Below are 23,913 nucleotides of genomic sequence, written 5' to 3' on the forward strand. Positions count from 1 at the left end.
AAACTGGACTTTCAATCGAAGCAGGAGGTAATAAAGGAAGTTGTCCATCGAGACAGAGAGACTTTTAAAACTGAAGAAAGATAAGGAAGACTTCTATAAACAAGTTATCGATCCTTTTGATCAGAAGGAGCTGCACATGGACTTCATTTATAAGTAAAGGTAAGACCCTAATAACGTTTTTTTTTTTAATTAAATGTGCTTTTCCTGATGGTATCCTTACATCACACTCAAATTTTTGAGTGCAGGCTTAAATTTACCGCGTGCCTTTGGTAAGTGCCGGAGTGAGAAGAGGTTTTAAAATAATTAGCGCATGCTTAGCTTTACCGCCGGCTCAGGATTAAGGTCCAACTCATTTCGCAAAATAATTAGCATATGTCTAGAATTTCCACCGGGTCAAACTCGTCACGTCACGAGTGACACTTCACCTGTCATCATTTTCAAAATGGAGGAGGCTGATTTCAATCATTTGAAATCGCATAAAGGGAAGAAGATTAAGAGCTATTCAGTAGGATTTAAGGTCCAAGCTATTGAATATGCTAAAAAGAACAGTAAGCAGCTATGTTTTATTAATATACCGTAGCTGCGTGTGTCAAATATGATTCATTAAATGACTCCCGCCTCCTGGTGGTAGAGGGCGCTAGTGATCCTTCTTGCGACTACTCGGCTGCAGAAGAAGTGACAACAAGCAGCGATCGTTTATTTTTTCCTCTCGCTTGCACTTTTAACATGGAGGATCACATATCTAAAATAAAACAGTTTTATAAAATGGACTTTCAATCGAAGCAGGAGGTAATAAAGGAAGATCCCCACCGAGACGGAGAGACTTTTAAAACTGAAGAAAGATAAGAAAGACTTCTATAAAAAAGTTACCGATGCTTTTGATCAGAAGGAGCTGCGCATGGACTTCATTTATAAGTAAAGGTAAGACCATAATAACGTTTTTTTTTTAATTAAATGTGCTTTTCATGATGGTATCCTTACATCACACTCAATTTTTTAAGCGCAGGCCTAAATTTACTGCATGCCATTGGTAAGTGCCGTAGTGAGAAGAGGTTTTAAAATTATTAGCGCATGCTTGCCTTTACCGCATGCCTTTGGTAAACACCGAAGTTAGGAGTGGTTTTAAATTAATTAGCGCCCCGGCGGCAATTCAAGGAAATACGGTATTCTTTACTTTTCCCCCCTTCATTTTAAGAGCTTATTGTATACTTGTTCAATGGGGTTTTAGATTTTTGTTTCGATTGATGAGGGGATTCTAATCAGAGGTTCCATCCATCCATCCATCCATCATCTTCCGCTTATCCAAGGTCGGGTCGCGGGGGCAGCAGCCTAAGCAGGGAAGCCCAGACTTCCCTCTCTCCAGCCACTTCGTCTAGCTCTTCCCGGGGGATCCCGAGGCGTTCCCAGGCCAGCCGGGAGACATAGTCTTCCCAACGTGTCCTGGGTCTTCCCCGTGGCCTCCTACCAGCTGGACGTGCCCTAAACACCTCCCTAGGGAGGCGTTCGGGTGGCATCCTGACCAGATGCCCGAACCACCTCATCTGGCTCCTCTCGATGTGAAGGAGCAGCGGCTTTACTTTGAGTTCCTCCCGGATGGCAGAGCTTCTCACCCTATCTCTAAGGGAGAGCCCCGCCACCCGGCGGAGGAAACTCCTTTCGGCCGCTTGTACCCGTGATCTTATCCTTTCGGTCATGACCCAAAGCTCATGACCATAGGTGAGGATGGGAACGTAGATCGACCGGTAAATTGAGAGCTTAGCCTTCCGGCTCAGCTCCTTCTTCACCGCAACGGATCGGTACAGCGTCCGCATTACTGAAGACGCCGCACCGATCCGCCTGTCGATGTCACCATCCACTCTTCCCTCACTCGTGAACAAGACTCCTAGGTACTTGAACTTCTCCACTTGGGGCTCCACCCTTTTCCAGGCGAGAACCATGGACTCGGACTTGGAGGTGCTGATTCTCATTCCGGTCGCGAACCGATCCAGTGAGAGCTGAAGATCCCGGCCAGATGAAGCCATCAGGACCACATCATCTGCAAAAAGCAGAGACCTAATCCCGTGGTCACCAAACCGGATCCCCTCAACGCCTTGACTGCGCCTAGAAATTCTGTCCATAAAAGTTATGAACAGAATCGGTGACAAAGGACAGCCTTGGCGGAGTCCAACCCTCACTGGAAACGTGTCCGACTTACAGAGGTTCCATTCTAAAAAAAAAAAAATCATAATTAATGTATTTGTCTCCTGCTCCTTATTTTGCGTAGGTCACAAAAATATCAACAAATATCGATATCGACCGTTATAAAAGACATCGCCCAGCAGATAATTCAGCCTGGGGTTTTGCAACTCCTGTTTTTTCAAATGGGCTTTGGAATTGGGATTTCCCGCCGTGCAAAAGAATGCGAGAGAAAATGATGCCATGTGCAAATGACACACGCATTCCTGGTCAGCAGAGCCATCTAAAGATAGCAGCCGAGCCCCAGTGGAAACAGTAATTGGTGGGCTGCAAGGAGGGGAGGCAGCATCTGATACGTGTTACGTAATGAAATGGAGCAGGGAGACCCAGAAGGAGAAGAGCGGCGGTGGCAAACGAGTCCGAAAATGTAGCCTAGAGTTCAGGGTGCAGATGCTTGGTTGTGCAGAAACACATGCAGAGCTTTTCATTGGATTCACAGAAAGTCTTCTTCTCAGGTGGACGCCCTGAAAGTGTTGCAGGGACATTTCAAAGCCAGATACACACCTGTAGGACTTGTGGACCAGAGTCATGTTGAGCATGAAAACCTTTTTGTTTGGATCTTTTGAATAAAATGCTGTTATAACCAACAGCCCCGAGACCAGAGATCTGCCACATATAAATGGTTGGGAAATTGTGTAAGATGTAAATATAAACAAAATACAATGATTTGCAAATCCCTTTCAACCCATATTCAGTTGAATGCACTACAACGACAAGATATTTGATGTTCAAACTCATAAACTTTATTTTTTTTTGCAAAAAATAATAACTTAGAATTGTCAAAGTAGTTGGGAAAGGGCATGTTCACCGCTGTGTTACATCACCTTTTCTTTTAACAACACTCAAACGTTTGGGAACTGAGGAAACTCATTTTTGAAGCTTTGAAAGTGGAGTTCTTTCCCGTTCTTGTTTTATGTAGAGCTTCAGTCGTTCAACAGTCCGGGGTCTCCGCTGTCGTATTTTACGCTTCATAATGCGCCACACATTTTCCATGGGAGACGGGCCAGGAAAGTACCCGCACTCTTTTTTTTTTTACGAAGCCACACTGTTGTGGCTTGGCATTGTCTTGCTGAAATAAGCAGGGGCGTCCATGAAAATGAAGGCGCTTAGATGGCAGCATATGTTGTTCCAAAACCTGTATGTACCTTTCAGCATTAATGGTGCCTTCACAGATGTGTAAGTTACCCATGCCTTGGGCACTAATGCACCCCCATACCATCACACATGCTGGTTTTTTAACTTTGCGTCGATAACAGTCTGGATGGTTCTCTTCCCCTTTGGTCCGGATGACACAATATCTAATATTTCCAAAAACAATTTGAAATGTGGACTCGGCAGACCACAGAACACTTTTCCACTTTGCATCAGTCCATCTTAGATGATCTTAATAATAATAATAATAATGGATTAGATTTATATCGCGCTTTTCTATTGTTAGATACTCAAAGCGCTCACAGAGAAGTGGGAACCCATCATTCATTCACACCTGGTGGTGGTAAGCTACATATGTAGCCACAGCTGCCCTGGGGTAGACTGACGGAAGCGTGGCTGCCAGTTTGCGCCTACGGCCCCTCCGACCACCACCAATCATTCATTCATCATTCATTCACCAGTGTGAGCGGCACCGGGGGCAAAAGGGTGAAGTGTCCTGCCCAAGGACACAACGGCAGCGACTTTGATGTCAATAAGTGGGAAGCGAACCAGCAACCCTCAGGTTTCTGGCACGGCCGCTCTACCCACTACGCCATGCCGCCCCAAAATCTTGGGCCCAGAGAAGCCGGCGGCGTTTCTGGATGTTGTTGATAAATGGCTTTCGCTTTGCATAGTAAAGCTTTAACTTGCCCTTACAGATTTTAATTTAGTGACAGTGGTTTTCTGATGTGTTCCTGAGCCCATGTGGTGATATCCTTTAGAGATTGAAGTCGGTTGTTGATACAGTGCCGTCTTAGGGATCGAAGGTCACAGTCATTGAATGTTGGTTTCCAGCGTGGAGTGATTTCTCCAGATTCTCTGAACCTTTTGATGATATTATGGAGCGTAGATGTTGAAATCCCTACATTTCTTGCAATTGCACTTTGAGAAATGTTGTTCTTAAACTGTTTGACTATTTGCTCACGCAGTTGTGGACAGAGGGGTGTACCTCGCCCCATCCTTTCTTGTGAAAGGATTTGGGAAGCTGTTTTTATACCCAATCATGTCACCCACCCGTTCCCAATTAGCCTGCACACCTGTGGGATGTTCCAAATAAGTGTTTGAGGAGCGTTCCTCCACTTTATCAGTATTTATTGCCACCTTTCCGGACTAATTTGTCACGTGTTGCTGGCATCAAATTCTAAAGTTATGAAGCGTAAAATACAACAGCGGAGACCCCCGGACTTTTGAACGACTGAAGCTCTACATAAAAAGAGAATGGGAAATAATTCCACTTTCCAAGCTTCAACAATTAGTTTTCTCAGTTCCCAAACGTTTATTGAGTGTTGTTGAAAGAAAATGTGATGTAACACAGTGGTAAACATGCCCTTTCCCAACTACTTTGTCACGTGTTGCAGCCATGAAATTCTAAGTTAATTATTATTTGCAAAAAAAAAAATGTTTTTCAGTTTGAACATCAAATATGTTATTTTTGTTGCATATTCAACTGAATATGGGTTGAAAAGGATTTGCAAATCAATGTATTTTGTTTATATTTACATCTAACACAATTTCCCAACTCATATGGAAACAGGGTTTGTACAAACACCACCACCATACACAAAAATAGGAGTTTGATATACAGTTGTGTAGATACAGTACACAACTTCTCACATCTCCAGACAACTAGTGCAGTGAGAATAGCCCACTCCTCTCATTTTAAGACCCCCCCTCCTTCCACACTTTGCAGTGCTGAGTGGTCATGTGGTACTGTGGAGGTGGGTGGGTTGAGGGGGAGAGGGGGTGGCGGTGGATCTTATTTAGTCTTAAACCCCAGGCATTGTTTGGGAACCGTGTGTGTGTGTGTGTGTGTGTGTGTTATACACAATGGTTGTGTTTACTTTGGATTTGGTGTGCACAGGGCTTCACGGTGGCAGAGGGGTTAGTGCGTCTGCCTCACAATACGAAGGTCCTGCAGTCCTGGGTTCAAATCCAGGCTCGGCATCTTTCTGTGTGGAGTTTGCATGTTCTCCCCGTGAATGCGTGGGTTCCCTCCGGGTACTCCGGCTTCCTCCCACCTCCAAAGACATGCACCTGGGGATAGGTTGATTGGCAACACTAAATGGTCCCTAGTGTGTGAATGTGAATGTTGTCAGTCTATCTGTGTTGGCCCTGCGATGAGGTGGCGACTTGTCCAGGGTGTACGCCGCCTTCCGCCCGATTGTAGCTGAAATAGGCACCAGCGACCCCGAAAGGGAATAAGCGGTAGAAAATGGATGGATGTTCATCCATGCACATGCTGACTTTGTTGTCTGTTTGGGCGCGAGATTGGTGTTGGGTTCAATTCCCAATGTTTTTCTGTCAGGCAGGGGAAATGTCCACAAACGCGTCTTTAAACAATAATGTTTGCGTCAAAATATCACTTTTGCGTTTTTTTAACGAAGTACAAAAAAATGTTTCCTCTTTTTTTTTCCTCAGAGAGTGCTCACATGGCAGTTTTTGAAAAGTGCCGCTTGATATTAAAGGCCTACTGGATTTAGGGCTATATAAATAAACATTGATTGATTGATTGATTGATACTGAAAGCCACTACTACCGACCACACAGTCTGATAGTTTATATAAATGATAAATGGGTTTTTTCTACCTTCAAGGTACTCAAAGCGCTTTGACACTACTTCCACATTTACCCATTCACACACACATTCACTCACTGATGGAGGGAGCTGCCATGCAAGGCGCTAACCAGCACCCATCAGGAGCAAGGGTGAAGTGTCTTGCTCAAGGACACAACGGAGGTGACGAGGTTGGTACTAGGTGGGTATTGAACCAGGGACCCTCAGATTGCATACGGCCACTGCGTCACGCCGCCCTTTTTTTTAATATATATATAAATGATGAAATCTTAACATTGCGACACATGCCAATACGGCCTTTTTAATTTACTAAATTGCTATTTTAAATTTGATGACGTGACGTCACGGATTGTAGCGGACATTTTGTTCCAGCCCGATCCAAGCTATAAGTTGTCTGCTTTAATCGCATAATTCCACAGTACTCTGGACATCTGTGTTTCTGAATATATTTCAATTAATCAATTAATCATGGAGACGTCAAAGAAGAAAGATGTAGGTGGGAAGCGGTGTATTGTGGCTGCCTTTAGCAACACAAACACAGCTGGTGTTTCATTGTTTACATTCCCGAAAGATGACGGTGAAGCTTTACTATGGAACAGAGCGGTCAAGCGAACACGGTTGGATTGGACCACACACACAAAGTACAGTGTATCGTGCAGCGATCATTTCGAAATATCGTGTTTCGAAGAGGGTCTCTTGCGAAGGGCAGAGATGGGCATTGCTTCCTTGTTTACATTCCCGAAGGTGAAGCTTTAATATGGAACAGAGCAGTCAAGCGAACATGGTTCTCTACCACATGTCTACCGGCAGGTTTCGGTGAGAAAATGGTGGTAATAAGTCGGCTCTTACCGTAGACATGAGCGGAGCTTGCGTCTTTCCTCGTGCACCTGTCAAAGAGGCAGCTGCGGACTGTCTTGCCTCCTCCGACCGGTCGCCCTCGAACGTGGGATGCTTCCACCATGGAGGAGGGGGAAAAAAAAGCTCAGCCCGGCCCGACCGGCTGCCTTTGCTTCGCCTCGTCGAGAAACGTGGCTTCTCTCAGTCACCACACCCGTAGCCACACCCCTCCGACTTTCATGTATGACTATATAATCTCACTAAAACATTAGTAACACAATAAGCAGATAAGGGATTTTCCTGAATGAACCTAGGAAATGTGTATAATAACTTCTGAATCGCTCTTTTTCTTTCTAGTCCTTCACTCTCACTTTCCTCATCCACAAATCTTTCATCCTCGCTCAAATTAATGGGGAAATTGTCGCTTTCTCTGTCCGAATCGCCCTCGCTGCTGGTGGCCATGATTGTAAACAATGTTCAGATGTGAGGAGCTCCACAACCCGTGACGTCACGTGCACATCGTCTGCTACTTCCGGTACAGGCAAGGCTTTTTTTATTAGCGAGCAAAAGTTGAGAACTTTATCGTCGATGTTCTCTACTAAATCCTTTCATCAAAAATATGGTAATATCGCGAAATGATCAAGTATGACACATAGAATGGACCTGCTATCCCTGTTTGAATACAAAAAACAAATTTCTGTAGGCCTTTAAGCACAACACCCCTCACCTGGGCCATTTGAATCACATCGTCACACTTCAGCTGTGATTTCAATGTAACGCCTTCTGTGCTTGCTTCACACACAGGGTGCTGCTGATTCCAGTGGGTGTCACCCTCTTCTCAGTTGGCCATTGGACCAACACAATGGCCTTAGCAGGAGGCCCCGACTACTTCTTGTGCCACTCAAACTATCAGGTGAGGATCTCATGACTTTTCATTCTGGAAGTTGTGGGGATGTAACAAAATACGGTGTGACCAAGGGAGTAGGTTTGATTTTGAGATTGGTGGGGATACAAAAGTGCTCCAAGGCAGCACTCTGAAAGTTTACTTTTTTTTTTTTTTTACATTAGCAATCATAATTTCACGTCATGCAGATGTTATAGGGTAAAGTAACTAAAATGAAAGCAAAGGAGACAACTTGGAAGAGTTCTCATCTTTACTCTTTAGTGTAGGGCTGTAGTGCAACTGTGCATCATACTGTCGCGACCTCATCGCAGGGCCAACACAGACAGACAACATTCGCACTCGCATTCGCACACGGGGGCCAGTTTGGTGTTGCCGGATCAACCTATCCCCAGGTGCATGTCTTTGGAAGTTATTAGTAGTATTAGTTAAAATATTGTTATTATTAGTATTGGTATTGGTATCTGTAGTAGTATGCGAGGTGTCAGGTTCAAACACTAATGACATCTGTTAAACAGAGACAAAATGAAATTTGGCTCAATTGAGGAGAACCGTCTGGGCTGTACCCTCGTACATTGTCCCACCATGAAAGATCGACGAAAGATTGCACGCCTCCTCTTTTATTTGGACTTTTGTGGCGGTTGGTAGAGTGGCCGTGCCAGCAACTTGAGGGTTGCAGGTTCGATTCCCGCTTCCGCCACCCTAGTCACTGCCGTTGTGTCCTTGGGCAAGACACTTTACCCACCTGCGCCCAGTGCCACTCACACTGGTTTAAATTTAACTTAGATATTGGGTTTCACTATGTAAAGCGCTTTGAGTCACTAGAGAAAAGCGCTATATAAATATAATTCACTTCACACTTAACTGTCAATGAACATAGCCTACTGTCCATCAACAACATCAGAAATACATTCATGCAATACAACATTGTAAATAAACATAAATGAACTGTAATAGTCTTTTCCCCAACCTGTGTTTAAATCACTCACAATTTTTCCCCATCATCTACTTCTTTCTATTGCTGCTTTTGTACTGTAAATATGTTACACGAAACTAAAAATAAAACGGAAAGGTGAAATCCGGCGATCTGATTGGCTGTTAACCGTGGTTTAAATAATGAGCACGGCTACTATTCTAAAGCCTGATCACAACGTAGGCTATCACTCCGCCTCAGGCACGCATGACTGGTATGAATGGAAGTTGTTGTCATGTATCCATGACAACGGACTGCTGCAGTCCGTAGAAAGAGACAGCTGATGTTTTTACGATGTTAAAATCAATCAATCAATCAATGTTTATTTATATAGCCCCAAATCACAAATGTCTCAAAGGACTGCACAAATCATTACGACTACAACATCCTCGGAAGAACCCACAAAGGGGCAAGGAAAACTCACACCCAGTGGGCAGGGAGAATTCACATCCAGTGGGACGCCAGTGACAATGCTGACTATGAGAAACCTTGGAGAGGACCTCAGATGTGGGCAACCCCCCCCCCCACCCCCCCCTCTAGGGGACCGAAAGCAATGGATGTCGAGCGGGTCTAACATGATACTGTCAAAGTTCAATCCATAGTGGCTCCAACACAGCCGCGAGAGTTCAGTTCAAGCGGATCCAAGACAGCAGCGAGAGTCCCGTCCACAGGAAACCATCTCAAGCGGAGGCGGATCAGCAGCGTAGAGATGTCCCCAACCGATACAGGCGAGCGGTCCATCCTGGGTCCCGACGAGCGGTCCATCCTGGGTCTCGACTCTGGACAGCCAGTACTTCATCCATGGTCATCGGACCGGACCCCCTCCACAAGGGAGGGGGGGACATAGGAGAAAGAAAAGAAGCGGCAGATCAACTGGTCTAAAAAGGAGGTCTATTTAAAGGCTAGAGTATACAGATGAGTTTTAAGGTGAGACTTAAATGCTTCTACTGAGGTAGCATCTCGAACTGTTACCGGGAGGGCATTCCAGAGTACTGGAGCCCGAACGGAAAACGCTCTATAGGCCGCAGACTTTTTTTGGGCTCTAGGAATCACTAATAAGCCGGAGTCTTTTGAACGCAGATTTCTTGCCGGGACATATGGTACAATACAATCAGCAAGATAGGATGGAGCTAGACCGTGTAGTATTTTATACGTAAGTAGTAAAACCTTAAAGTCACATCTTAAGTGCACAGGAAGCCAGTGCAGGTGAGCCCGTACAGGCGTAATGTGATCAAACTTTCTTGTTCTTGTCAAAAGTCTAGCAGCCGCATTTTGTACCAACTGTAATCTTTTAATGCTAGACATGGGGAGACCCGAAAATAATACGTTACAGTAATCGAGACGAGACGTAACAAACGCATGGATAATGATCTCGGCGTCTTTAGTGGACCAAATGGAGCGAATTTTAGCGATATTACGGAGATGAAAGAAGGCCGTTTTAGTAACGCTTTTAATGTGTGACTCAAAGGAGAGAGTTGGGTCGAAGATAATACCCCGATTTTTTACAGAGTCACCTTGTTTTATTATTTGGTTGTCAAATGTTAAAGTTGTATTATTAAATAGAGGTCGGTGTCTAGCAGGACCGATAATCAGCATTTCCGTTTTTTTGGCATTAAGTTGCAAAAAGTTAGCGGACATCCATTGTTTAATTTCATTAAGACACGCTTCCAACTGACTACAGTCCGGCGTGTTGGTCAGCTTTAAGGGCATGTAGAGTTGGGTGTCATCAGCATAACAGTGAAAGCTAATACCGTATTAAAAACGGACTAAAGTAGTTGAATTCACATGTTTAAGGTTAACTTTCACCTATGGGGAGGGTTAACAATGGTAGAGGGGACTGAGCATTGACTTTCACCTGGAAAAAAAGCGGAGGAAAAGACGAGATGCAGTGCTAATGTCTGAATAGGTGGGACTGTTTTTTCCACAGTGAGGAGTGACAGCGGGGACAGCCAATCACGCGTAAGTTAGCATGAAAGCGGCAACCAATCAGGGAGCGATATTTAGGTTAGAGGCGGGACTTCTAGCAAGGACCGACATTTAACCCTTTCTGTGGCATAATCATTGACTAAACATTACAGGCAGCGCTTGTATTGATAGTGACTACACAGTAGCGGCTGGATATTGGTCACGTCCCTACCCAATTCTACGCCCTTGGGTGTGATACTCTGGTATTGTGGTCCAGAAAACAAATGCTTGGTAGAAATGTTATTGTTGGGTTGCAATCACGTGACCGAGATGCAACTTCCGGGTTCCAGGCTTGGCTGGACTGCCATCAGGCTACTTACTGTCTGTTCTCCTGCATCAGTGCGCATTTGGGCATCATTGGTTTAGAGGCCAATATGAAAGCAATCATGAAAAAGATTGAAAATGGGATGGAGTGGATTTATACACTTTTTGAAAGATTTAAAGCACCAAGACGTTACTGGTCGCCTCGACCTCACTTCCTTCAACACTTACAAGGGTTTAGGCAGGGGTTGGTAACCTTTACCACTCAAAGAGCAGTTTTGACCCGTTTCACAAAACAAAGAAAACAATGGGAGCCACATAACTCTTTTGAAATTTATAATGAAATAACACTGCATCCAGAGTTTTTTTTGTTGATTTGTGCTATGTATAAACCAGGGGTCTCAGACCTTAATATGAAAATTTAAAGTTAGTGCGACTTGCGACCCTCCCAATTTTTTCGGGTGACTCCCGAATTTCGGAGTAATTATTCTCTCGAATGTACGCTGGTGTTCACCCAATGAACAATAATAAGGGCGTACAATGATGGCACTACCTCTAGCGCCCTCTACAGCTTGTACAAATAGCTTGCCAGTCCAAAGAAATGTTATATGGGGCTTCTGCAGACACACGTGAGTGCAAGGGTACTTTAACTTTAACTTTATTCAACAGCAATACAGGTCACACTGAGGGTGGCCGTTTAAACAACTTTAACACACTGTGAACCCACACCAAACAAGAATGACAAACACATTTCGGGAGAACATCCGCACTGTAACCCAACATAAACACAACAGAACAAATATCCAGAATCCCATGCATCCCAAACTCTTCCGGGCTACATTATACACCCCCGCTTGGTGGTAGCGGGGTTTATAATGTAGCCCGGAATAGTTAGGGATACATGGGATTCTGGGTATTTCTTTGTTCTGTTGTGTTTATGTTGTGTTATAGTGCGGACGTTCTCCCAAAATGTGTTTGTCATTCTTGTTTGGTGTTGGTTCACAGTGTGGCACACATTAGTAAGAGTGTTAAAGTTGTTTATATCACAAGCCTCAGTGTAACCTCTATGGCTGTTGAACAAGTATGCCTTGCAGTCACGTACGCGTTTAAACAGAGGTCGTATCCAAAATATGACCGGCCGGCCGGCACACAGATAGCATGGTATGGATTCTGGCGCGACGACGTATTAAAAGAATGTTGGAGGCATTGGTTTCCTGCTGGCTCCGCTGTGGACGGGACTCTCGCTGCTGTGTTGGATCCGCTTTGGACTGGACTCTCGTGGCTGTGTTGGATCCACTGTGGACTGAACTTTTCACAGTATCATGTTAGACACGCTCGACATCCATTGCTTTCGGTCCCCTAGAGGGGGGGGTTGCCCACATATGTGGTCCTCTCCAAGGTTCTCATAGTCCTCATTGTCACCGACGTCCCACTGGGTGTGAGTTTTCCTTGCCCTTATGTGGGCCTACCGAGGATGTCGTAGTGGTTTGCGTTGTGGTTTGTGCAGCCCTTTGAGACACTAATGATTTAGGGCTATATAAATGAACATTGATTGATTGATTGTCATCTTGGCATATTCCAATATCACCCTATACCGTATTTCCTTGAATAGCCGCCGGGCATGTAATATGGGCCTGCCTTGAATTACCCGCTCCCCAAATTAGCGCATGCTTACTTTTACCGCCGGGTCAAATTCGTGACGTCACGAGTGACGCTTCCCTGTTTTTCATTTCCAAAATGGCGGAGGAGTTTTTTTTTCCTCTTACTATGTGTAAACCAGGGGTCTTGTTCCACAGCCATACAGATCACACTGTTGGTTGTGATATCTATCAATCAATCAATCTTTACTTATATAGCCCTAAATCACTAGTGTCTCAAAGGGCTGCACAAACCACAACACAAACCACTACCACATCCTCGGTAGGCCCACATAAGGGCAAGGAAAACTCACACCCAGTGGGACGTCGGTGACAATGATGACTATGAGAACCTTGGAGAGGAGGAAAGCAATGGATGTCGAGCGGGTCTAACATGATACTGTGAAAGTTCAATCCATAATGGATCCAAGAGTCTAGTCCAAAGCGGATCCAACACAGCAGCGAGAGTCCCGTTCACAGCGGAGCCAGCAGGAAACCATCCCAAGCGGAGGCGGATCAGCAGCGCAGAGATGTCCCCAGCCGATACACAGGCAAGCAGTACATGACCACCGGATCGGACCGGACCCCCTCCACAAGGGAGAGTGGGACATAGGAGAAAAAGACAAGAAACGGCAGATCAACTGGTCTAAAAAGGGAGTCTATTTAAAGGCTAGAGTATACAAATGAGTTTTAAGGTGAGACTTTAATGCTTCTACTGAGGTGGCATCTCGGACGGTTACCGGGAGGGCATTCCAGAGTACTGGAGCCCGAAATGAAAACGCTCTATAGCCCGCAGACTTTTTTGGGGCTTTGGGAATCACTAATAAACCGGAGTCCTTTGAACGCAGAGTTCTTGCCGGGACATATGGTACAATACAATCGGCAAGATATAACACAACTTGTCTTTAACACTCTTACTAATATGCGCCACACTCTGTGAACCCACACTAAACACATTTTTGGAGAACATTGGTTCTGTAACACATTATAAACACAACATAAGAATTACACAGAATTCCAATGCATTCATGACTCTTGGCTCCGTGCGCCAGTTGAGGTTGGCGGAGTTGGGGGCGCGTGTATAATATAGCCAAGAGTCATGGATGCATTGGAATTCTGGGTAATTCTTATGTTGCGTTTATAATGTGTTACAGAGCCAATGTTCTCCTGAAATGTGTTTGGTGTGGGTTCACAGAGTGTGGCGCATATAAGTAAGAGTGTTAAAGTTGTTTATATCTATGGCTGTTGACCAAGTATGCATTGCAATCTCGTACGAGACGCAGGTAAATGCATGCGTCCGGCCGGCACGCAGATAGCATGGTGTTAAAGTGGGCGCGATGACATGTAGCAGAGCAGTGGTCCCCAACCACAGGGCCGCGGCCGCAGAAGAAGTTTTTTATATCACACTTAATTTATTACTGCATGCCATTGGTAAGCCTGCTTACTTTTACCGCATGCCTTGAATAAGCGCAGGAGTGACAAGAGGTTTTAAATTAATTAGCGCCCCGGCGGCTATTCAAGGAATATACGGTAGTCATTTTCTATATCGCACAGAGACAACCCCGCGATATAGCGCATATATCGCCCAGCCCTGGCTCCTGGGGCCAAATACTATGTCTGAGCAAGAGGAGAAAAAACAAACAGATTTTTAATTGTTTAAATCGTCTGCAACAAAAAACTTGAGTGTAGGAATTTACGGAGTTACAACACTGCATAGTTTGTGTAAAGGTGTGCTCAGTGGTCGAAAGAGTTGAAATGCTACCAACATATTAGACCCACTTTACAATGCCCTGCAAAATTCCCGCAGAATGAGCCTTTTGTTTCTGGAGCCTCAGATTTTACCCTCTTTAACCGCCAGTAACGCAAAGAATTTGGCTAAGTAGCACGGAGTCTATAAATAATGGTCAACAATAACAATGGTGCAGATCCATGAAAACACATGGACGCTAGTCCTGGATGTCTCACAGAGGAAGCCATCAGGGAGCTTTCATAAAGGCAAACTTCTGCTAAGTGTTAAGCCCCCATTAAATTGAACTGGTGCACGTTAGCTTCCAGGAAAGGGTTTTGCACCAATAAGACCGCAGTGAATAGTGAATTGAATCCCCCCATACGGAGCAACATTCCTGCAGCCTGCATCTAGTGAGGGGAAGAAAACAACGTTTGGTAGTCAGAGGCAGAGAAGTTGCTAACAACATTGCTGTGTGTGTGTGTGTGTGTGCGTGTGTGTGTGTTTTATAAAGCCCGACATGACGCAGCACAGCACACATGTAGGCCACCCCATGGCGTCTGTGTGTAGGCAGTGACTGCAGGTTTGGAGAGTTCTGACAAAGCACTTCTTTTTTCCTTCAGCCCACTTACATAAGACAATAAAGAACTTTACTGCAGGCGTGTTTTGGAGTCTAGGCAGCATTCCAGGTGCGTCTTCCATTAAGATCTGTCCTAGACTTTGGAACCAGGCAACTGCTGCCCGTCTCTGCTCTCGGCCGTGTGTGAATGCGCTTGTAAATGTGAACAAACGACAAAACCGCAGCCCTGGAAGCTGGGCTGAGTTATGCCCCGAGCGGGTCTGAAGGCGGGAAGAAGTCGGATGTCGGAGGCAACACATGGGAACATCTGTGATCCGTCTCAGAGCTCGGACTACAATTCCCTCTTTCTTCTTCTCTTCTGAGGTCAGGGGTCAGCGGCCGTGTGCATTGGTTTCCCCGGCAACTGTTAGCGCTCAGTCTTGTGCTTGGAAGTAAGTTGGACATCAGTGCTACAAAACAACTGCCAAGTAGGTGATGTTATCACTGATCCTCTACATTTCATTTTGGTTTCAAATCGCATTGTTTGAAAAAAAATAAGAAAAGAAAATACTGATTTCAACCATTTTCATGCCAGTTAGCACTGTAGTGTGGTGCTAAAGTCCACCTTTTCACTGCACCGTTGCTCTTTAAAGGGAGGGACTAGTTTTTACCTTTGTTGCAGCCATGCATTAACACCTGACACCTGTCACGGAGGGGTTAGTGCGTCTGCCTCACAATACGAAGGTCCTGAGTAGTCAGGGTTCAATCCCGGGCTCGGGATCTTTCTGTGTGGAGTTTGCATGTTCTCCCCGTGAATGCGTGGGTTCCCTCTGGGTACTCCAGCTTCCTCCTACTTCCAAAGACATTAGATTAGATTAGATCAGGGGTCGGGAACCTTTTTGCCTGAGAGAGCCATACAAGCCAAATATTTTCAAATGTATTTCCGTGAGAGCCATATATATATATTTTTTTAAGACTGAATACAACTAAATGCGTGCATTTTTAAGTAAGACCAACATTTTTAGTATAATAGGTCTCTTATTCTTTTTAATAACATTGTTATTCTGAAGCTAACCAACAATAAATATAATACTTCATACTATTAATGCAACTTCTTGAACAGGTGCGGTAGAAACCGGATGGATGGATTAAAATGCATGAGAATATTTTATAATTTGAACGTTATTTTTGACACTGATTACCAACGGAAATATTCATTACTTAACGTGTTAAGCAATGTCAGCTAAGATTTATCTGAGAGCCAGGTGCAGTCATCAAAAGAGCCACATCTGGCTCTAGAGCAATAGGTTCCCTACCCCTGGATTAGATAGTACTTTATTTATTCCTTCAGGAGAGTTCCTTCAGGAAAATTAATGCACCTGGGGATAGGTTGATTGGCAACACTAAATGGTCCCTAGTGTGTGAATGTGAGTGTGAATGTTGTCTGTCTATCTGTGATGAGGTGGCGACTTGTCCAGGGTGTACGCCGCCTTCCGCCCGATTGTAGCTGAGATAAGACCATAATAATGTTTTTTTATTGGCGCAGTGGGGGAGTGGCCGTGCGCAACCCGAGGGTCCCTGGTTCAAATCCCACCTAGTACCAACCTCGTCACGTCCGTTGTGTCCTGAGCAAGACACTTCACCCTTGCTCCTGATTAGCGCCTTGCATGGCAGCTCCCTCCATCAGTGCGTGAATGTGTGTGTGAATGGGTAAATGTGGAAGTAGTGTCAAAGCGCTTTAAGTACCTTGAAGGTAGAAAAGCGCTATACAAGTACAACCCATTTGTCATTTATTTATAAATGTGCTTTTCTTGCTGGTATCCTTACATCACACTCAAATTCATAAGCGCAGGCCTAAATTTACCGCATGCCTTTGGTAAGTGCCGGAGTGAGAAGAGGTTTTAAAATAATTAGCGCATGCTCGGTTGGTAGAGTGGCCGTGCCAGCAACTTGAGGGTTGCAGGTTCGATTCCCGCTTGTGCCATCCTAGTTACTGCCGTTGTGTCCTTGGGCAAGACACTTTACCCACCTGCTCCCAGTGCCACCCACACTGGTTTAAATGTAACTTAGATATTGGGTTTCACTATGTAAAGCGCTTTGAGTCACTTGAGAAAAGCGCTATATAAATATAATTCACTTCACTTTACCGCACGCCTTTGGTAAACCCCGGAGTGAGAAGAGGTTTTAAGTCAATTAGCGCCCCGGGCGACAATTGAAGGAAATACGGTATTCATTTTTTCGGTTGTACGGTCTGTAAGTGAGATGTGCTCAAAATTGTTTGGAAAACACGTTAGCAGGCACAAAATACAGAAGCTTAAAGTTTTGTGATCACAAGATAAATGGTCAAGGGCTGGTCAATTTGCTGCTAAGTTCCAAAGTGCAAAGACATTTTTCAGCCAATCTTGCTCAAGAAGGTGTGTCCTTGTGAACACCTGAAAGTTGGTGTTTTGTAGATGTGTGAGACATTTCAAGTCAGTTTGACCTGTGGGCTAAAACTTTATTACAGGTGCCACAATTTGGTGTTTTCTTTTGTTCAGAACATGAATAGCAGAGAAAAGAAGAGAAGAGGTGCAGCTCGGGCAGACAAAATACTTAAAGTACAGTGCCAATGTTATTTGCTGCATGACTTCTCCACCCACTTTCAAAAATGTACATTTTGAGCGACTCTTTCTTGACATTATTTGTATGGATTCGTCAAATGAAATAAGAAATTTCTTCACTGGTGTTACTGCTTGCAGTGCAAAGCTGTATTCACCAAGTGCAGGGGTCGGCAACCCAAAATGTTGAAAGAGCCATATTGGACCAAAAATACAAAAACTAATCCGTCTGGAGCCGCGAAAAATTAAAAGCTATATTACTGTACATACAGATAGTGTGTCATGAGATATACATTTAATTATGAGGACTTAAAGGAAACTAAATGAGCTCAAATATAGCTACAAATGAGGCATAATGATGCAATATGTACATATAGCTATCCTAAATAGCATGTTAGCATCGATTAGCTTGCAGTCATTCCGTGACCAAATATGTCTGATTAGCACTCCACACAAGTCAATAACATCAACAAAACTCACCTTTGTGCATTCATGCACAACGGTAAATGTTTGGTGGACAAAATGTGACAGAAAAAGAAGTGGCATAAAACACGTCTTAGAAAGTCGGAGAAAGTTATACATGTAAACAAATTAGGGTGAGTTCAAGGACCGCCAAAATTAGTAGGACAAAACGGCGTTCGCCAAATACTCGAATCAGTGAAGCGTGTTTAATATAAACAGTGTGCTTTTTAGCAATTAGGGAGGTTTGTGTCATGTTTGTCCTCCTACAGAAACCAAATTAAATCAAAAAATATGTTTTTTCCCCTCATCATTTCCATTTTTCATATATTTTTTTAAAAAGCTCCAGAGAGCCACTAGGGCGGCGGTAAAGAGCCGCATTCGGCTCCAGAGCCGCGGGTTGCCGACCCCTGACCAGAGGTGGGTAGAGTAGCCAGAAGTTGTACTCAAGTAAGAGTACTGTTACTTTAGAGATGTATTACTCAAGTAAAATAAGGAGTACTCACCCAAATATTTACTTGAGTAAAAGTAAAAAGTATGTTGTGAAAAAACTACTCAAGTACTGAGTAACTGATGAGTAACCTGTTCGTTTAATGATGACGACAAGTAATGCACAATACATAAAAATAGCAATGAACAAATTCAGAGCTAGGAATATCTCTTAAATGTGAAAATTAATTTTACCTTTGCAACCTCATTATACTATTGACTAAGTTTTATATTCATAAATGTAAGTTTCTCAATACCCAACCTGTTTTTTGTGCCTTTAAAAAAGATTTAGAACTCTACATTAAAACACTCTACCTCTAACAACCAAAAAGCTGTGAAAACGATGATGCTGTGTTCCAAATTTAAGTTATTTACTGACATTGAGTGAGGCTATGGCTTTGCACTTTGTTTATTTCATATATATAGATATTTTTTTTGCATTCTATTTTAGTTACTTTGAATTTACAACCCCTTGGTTTTGTTTTCTACGGTTTTTACACAGTTTTGTACTGTTTTTGTATTTACTTTGAGTATTATTTTCAACTGTTTGTAAATGTTGAAATTTATAATTGAATATTTAAAAAAAAAAAAAAAAGTGTGCAGTTAATCATGTGACCGCCTGGCTCTGTGTGATTGGTGAAACGGAGTCAAACGTCACCAGTGACTGCATTTGATTGGTGAAACGCAGGCATGTGATAGATCACACTATGAAGGTCTGACAAACCAAACAAAGCGTGCATTAACAGATCGATAAAAATCAGTAGCGAGCTAAATGTAGATAAATGGAGCGGAGTAAAAGTAGCGTTTCTTCTCTATAAATATACTCAAGTAAAAGTATGTTGCATTAAAGGGGAACATTATCACCAGACCTATGTAAGTGTCAATATATACCTTGATGGTGCAGATAAAAGACCATTTATTTTTTTAACCGATTTCCGAACTCTAAATGGGTGAATTTTGGCGAATTAATCGCCTTTCTGTTTATCGCGCTGGAGGCGATGACGTCAGGATGTGACGTCGCCGAGGTAACACACCCGCCATTTTCATTTTCAACACATTACAAACACCGGGTCACAGCTCTGTTATTTTCCGTTTTTTTGACTATTTTTTGGAACCTTGGAGACATCATGCCTTGTCGGTGTGTTGTCGGAGGGTGTAACAACACTAACAGGGAGGGATTCAAGTTGCACCACTGGCCCGAAGATGCCAAAGTGTCTGCCGCCAGACCCCCATTGAATGTGCCGGAGTGTCTCCACATTTGACCGGCGATGCTAAGGCAGACATGGCACAGAGATGTATGGATAACCTGCAGATGCATTTGCAACGATAGTCAACGAAATCACAAAGGTGAGTTTTGTTGATGTTGACTGCCAGCTAATCGATGCTAACATGCTACGCTAATCGATCCTAACATGCTATTTACCAGCGGTGCTAAAGCAGACATGGAACAGAGATGTATGGATAACCTGTAGATGCATTTGCAACTATATTACGTTTCCTCCCACCCACATTTAATGCGAAAAAAACACTTACCAATCGACGGATTTAAATTGCTCCAGTGTCAAAAGATGCGAAAGTCCTGATCGTTTGGTCCGCACATTTTACCGGCGATGCTAACGCAGCTATTCGGCCATGCTATGGCTATGAATAGCGTCAATAGCTTCAGTTTCTTCTTCAATACTTTCATACTCCAACCATCTGTTTCAATACATGCGTTGAATGCTGTTGAATCGCTTAAGTCGCTGAAATCCGAGTTTGAATCCGAGCTAATGTCGCTATATCTTGCTGTGGTATTCCCATTGTTTGTTTACATTGGCATTACTGTGTGACGTCACAGGGAAATGGCCAGTGTCTTCACAGAGAGTCGAAAATAAGGCACTTTAAAGCTTTATTTAGGGATATTCCGAGACCGGTAAAATTTTGAAAACAATTTCAAAAAATACAACAAGCCACTGGGAACTGATTTTTATTGTTTTTAACCCTTTTGAAATTGTGATAATGTTCCCCTTTAAAGCTACTCTTAGAAGTACAATTCATCCCAAAAGTTACTCAAGTAGATGTAATGGAGTAAATGTAGTGCGTTCCTACCCACCTCTGCCCCTGACCTAGTGGCAAACCATTTTCCTCAATTAGAATGTAGAAGAACTTCTTTCATGTGTTTGCAGGGATTATTGAAGTAACAAGAAGACGTTTGGAGCCCCTGACCTGGCTCTCATGGAGTCGTAGCCGGCTAAAGCCGACAGACACTCTCGGTCATCCCACGGGCTGTGGAGGCTAAAACAAGTCGCTCTCCTTGGAAAGCTTTTGGCTGCAGCTTCTCAGAGCTATAAATCGTACTCCGGGCATTTATTGCTGTTTTCGAAGTATCTCGCCTCTGCGCGTGCGTGTGTGTGTGCACAGCAGGACATCTGGCTGTCAGCAGTTCCTGGAAGCAATACTTCCGCGTCTTGCATTTTCCAGGAAAAGTTGAGATTTTTTTTTTGGAGCCGCTTATCCCTTCCTTGATTGTGTATCTGTGTTAAATTACACATGGTTATAGGAACTTGGCTGTGGATGATGGTTAAAGTGTGCTCCAAGAGTGATTTATGTGTCTTAAAGCACTCTCATATGTGATGCTTTGGAGCAGGTGCGTGCGTGTGTGTGTGCGAGACTAAGAGAAAGAAAGGCCACGGGGTCATGAAGTCACAGTGCTCGAGGGTCAAAGTACCGCTGGGGTGTCATTGCGTGTTCCTGGAGAGCAGAGGGCGTGAACCCGTCTTTTGTCTTGGGCGCTGTGAAAATAACCAAGTGTGTTTTGCTTGACTGAAATGTCTGACATGCGATACCGCCTCGTGGCTTTCTTGCAGTTCAAAAACATCTTTCTTTTTTGTTCTGCCTGTTTTTGTTTCTTTTGGCAGGAAGGCATTGACCGCAGTTCCTCTCACAGGCCCGAAGAGCTGACGGTTCCAGGCTTCCAGCGCTCGGCCCATCCGAACTTGCCACATCACCATGGTAACTCTACTCTCCTATCCTCTCCTCTCTTGTTTATTCCAGTAATTAACTGACGCATCAAGTATGGCAGTCATTGTCCATTGCTGTCTGTATCTTATAAATGATTCCTCCAGAATCTTTCTGCTGCCAAACTTTCTTCAAAAGGCCCCTTCCTTCAAATCCACCCTCCCTCAGTCTATCTCCCTCTCGGACATTGTCTTCCTTCTGCCTTCCAGATGTTTTGACAAATATAACATTCCGTCCAGCATTCTAACCTCCCTTGCGCACCATCGTTACAAACTAACGACCATGTGATATATCCTGCTTAGCTCCCAGAAAATTCTCAGAAAACCTTTCAACTATCGTGGAAATCCTTGGAAGCTGAAGAGACGTCGTAAATCGTCCTCCTCCATCTTCTTCCCTCGACGTTTGTGTGCCGGTCATGCTAGCGCAAGTAAATACGTGACTGTGTGGATTGTTTATATAGGCCGGTGGGTCTGCTGAGTCCAGGGAAGTTGATGGACAAAGTAGGTGTTGGTCATAGCAGTAAGGGGACAAGCAGGTTCATAAACACATGCAGGAAGTTCAAATGGTTGACATTCATTGGAGTTTGGCAACGTTAGTTAAAACCCCAAGTTTGTGCTCACGTCTTACCCTCTAACCATACTGACATGCTCATAAATCTGAAAAAAGTTGGCCTACTTTTTTTTTTTTTTTCCCCCTCTTTTGGATACGGTTTGATCCAGAAGTACTGGAAGATATTGCTGGCTTGCAATCAACTCCTTTGTCATTGTCATAATAGCACTCAACCAGATTTAGTTTCAGCTTTGTCTAGCGACGTTGAAACTGCATCAATGTGCAAGTTGACCATAGTTGACATTAGCATTGTCAGGAAAATGGGAACGTTCAGATGTCTGAAGAGTGTTAGGTCGATGTTGCAGTAATGCATACTTGCCAACCCGCCCGGATTTTCCCGGGGACTCCCGAAATTCAGCGCCTCTCCCGAAAACCTCCCGGGACAAATTTTCTCCCGAAAATCTCCCAAAATCCAGGCGGAGCTGGAGGCCACGCCCCCTCTAGCTCCATGCGGACCTGAGTGACGTGTCGACAGCCTGTTTTCACGTCCGCTTTCCCACAATATAAACAGCGTCTCTGCCCAATGACGTTATAACTGTAGAATGATCGAGGGCGAGTTCTTGGTTTCTTATGTGGGTTTATTGTTAGGCAGTTTCATTAAAGTCCTCCCAGCGCGGTAACAACACACAACAACAGCAGTCACGTTTTCGTCTACCGTAAAGCAGTTTGTCTGCCGTAAACAGCAATGTTGTGACACTCTTAAACAGGACAATACTGCCATCTACTGTACATGCATAAGTGACAATAACAGCTACAGCTTTTAGAGAGTGCAGTGCACATAAATCTTAAAAATGTTGGCCTACTTTTTTTTTTTTTTTTTCCTCTTTTGGATACGGTTTGATCCAGAAGTACTGGAAGATATTGCTGGCTTGCAATCAACTCCTTTGTCATTGTCATAATAGCACTCAAGTCAAACATGTCAACCAGATTTTGTTTCAGCTTTGTCTAGCGACGTTGAAACTGCATCAATGTGCAAGTTGACCATAGTTGACATTAGCATTGTCAGGAAAATGGGAACGTTCAGATGTCTGAAGAGTGTTAGGTCGATGTTGCAGTAATGCATACTTGCCAACCCGCCCGGATTTTCCCGGGGACTCCCGAAATTCAGCGCCTCTCCCGAAAACCTCCCGGGACAAATTTTCTCCCAAAATCCAGGCGGAGCTGGAGGCCACGCCCCCTCCAGCTCCATGCGGACCTGAATGACGTGTCGACAGCCTGTTTTCACGTGCGCTATCCCACAATATAAACAGCGTGTCTGCCCAATGACGTTATAACTGTAGAATGATCGAGGGCAAGTTCTTGGTTTCTTATGTGGATTTATTGTTAGGCAGTTTCATTAAAGTCCTCCCAGCGCGGTAACAACACACAACAACCGCAGTCACGTTTTCGTCTACCGTAAAGCAGTTTGTCTGACATAAACAGCAATGTTGTGACACTCTTAAACAGGACAATACTGCCATCTACTGTACATACATAAGTGACAATAACAGCTACAGCTTTTAGAGAGTGCAGTGCACATAAATCTTAAAAATGTTGGCCTACTTTTTTTTTTTTTTTTTCCTCTTTTGGATACGGTTTGATCCAGAAGTACTGGAAGATATTGCTGGCTTGCAATCAACTCCTTTGTCATTGTCATAATAGCACTCAAGTCAAACATGTCAACCAGATTTTGTTTCAGCTTTGTCTAGCGACGTTGAAACTGCATCATTGTGCAAGTTGACCATAGTTGACATTAGCATAGTCAGGAAAATGGGAACGTTCGGATGTCTGAGGAGTGTTAGGTCGATGTTGCAGTAATGCATACTTGCCAACCCGCCCGGATTTTCCCGGAGACTCCCGAAATTCAGCGCCTCTCCCGAAAACCTCCCGGGACAAATTTTCTCCCGAAAATCTCCCAAAATC

General features: G+C 44.0%; 1 protein-coding gene across 1 annotated transcript in view; it reads left to right on the forward strand.

Moving 5' to 3' along the window:
- LOC133540073 (growth factor receptor-bound protein 10-like) overlaps positions 1 to 23,913 on the forward strand; it is a 133,700-nt gene that overhangs the window by 4,554 nt on the left and 105,233 nt on the right. Inside the window, exons 2-3 of the mRNA XM_061882557.1 lie at positions 7,643 to 7,751; positions 21,303 to 21,396. Of these exons, the coding sequence (XP_061738541.1) occupies positions 7,701 to 7,751; positions 21,303 to 21,396 (145 nt within the window). The 5' untranslated portion in view covers positions 7,643 to 7,700. The remainder of the gene's footprint in view (positions 1 to 7,642; positions 7,752 to 21,302; positions 21,397 to 23,913) is intronic.

Source organism: Nerophis ophidion, linkage group LG21 (genome assembly GCF_033978795.1).
Source record: "Nerophis ophidion isolate RoL-2023_Sa linkage group LG21, RoL_Noph_v1.0, whole genome shotgun sequence".
NCBI classification, from domain to species: domain Eukaryota; kingdom Metazoa; phylum Chordata; class Actinopteri; order Syngnathiformes; family Syngnathidae; genus Nerophis; species Nerophis ophidion.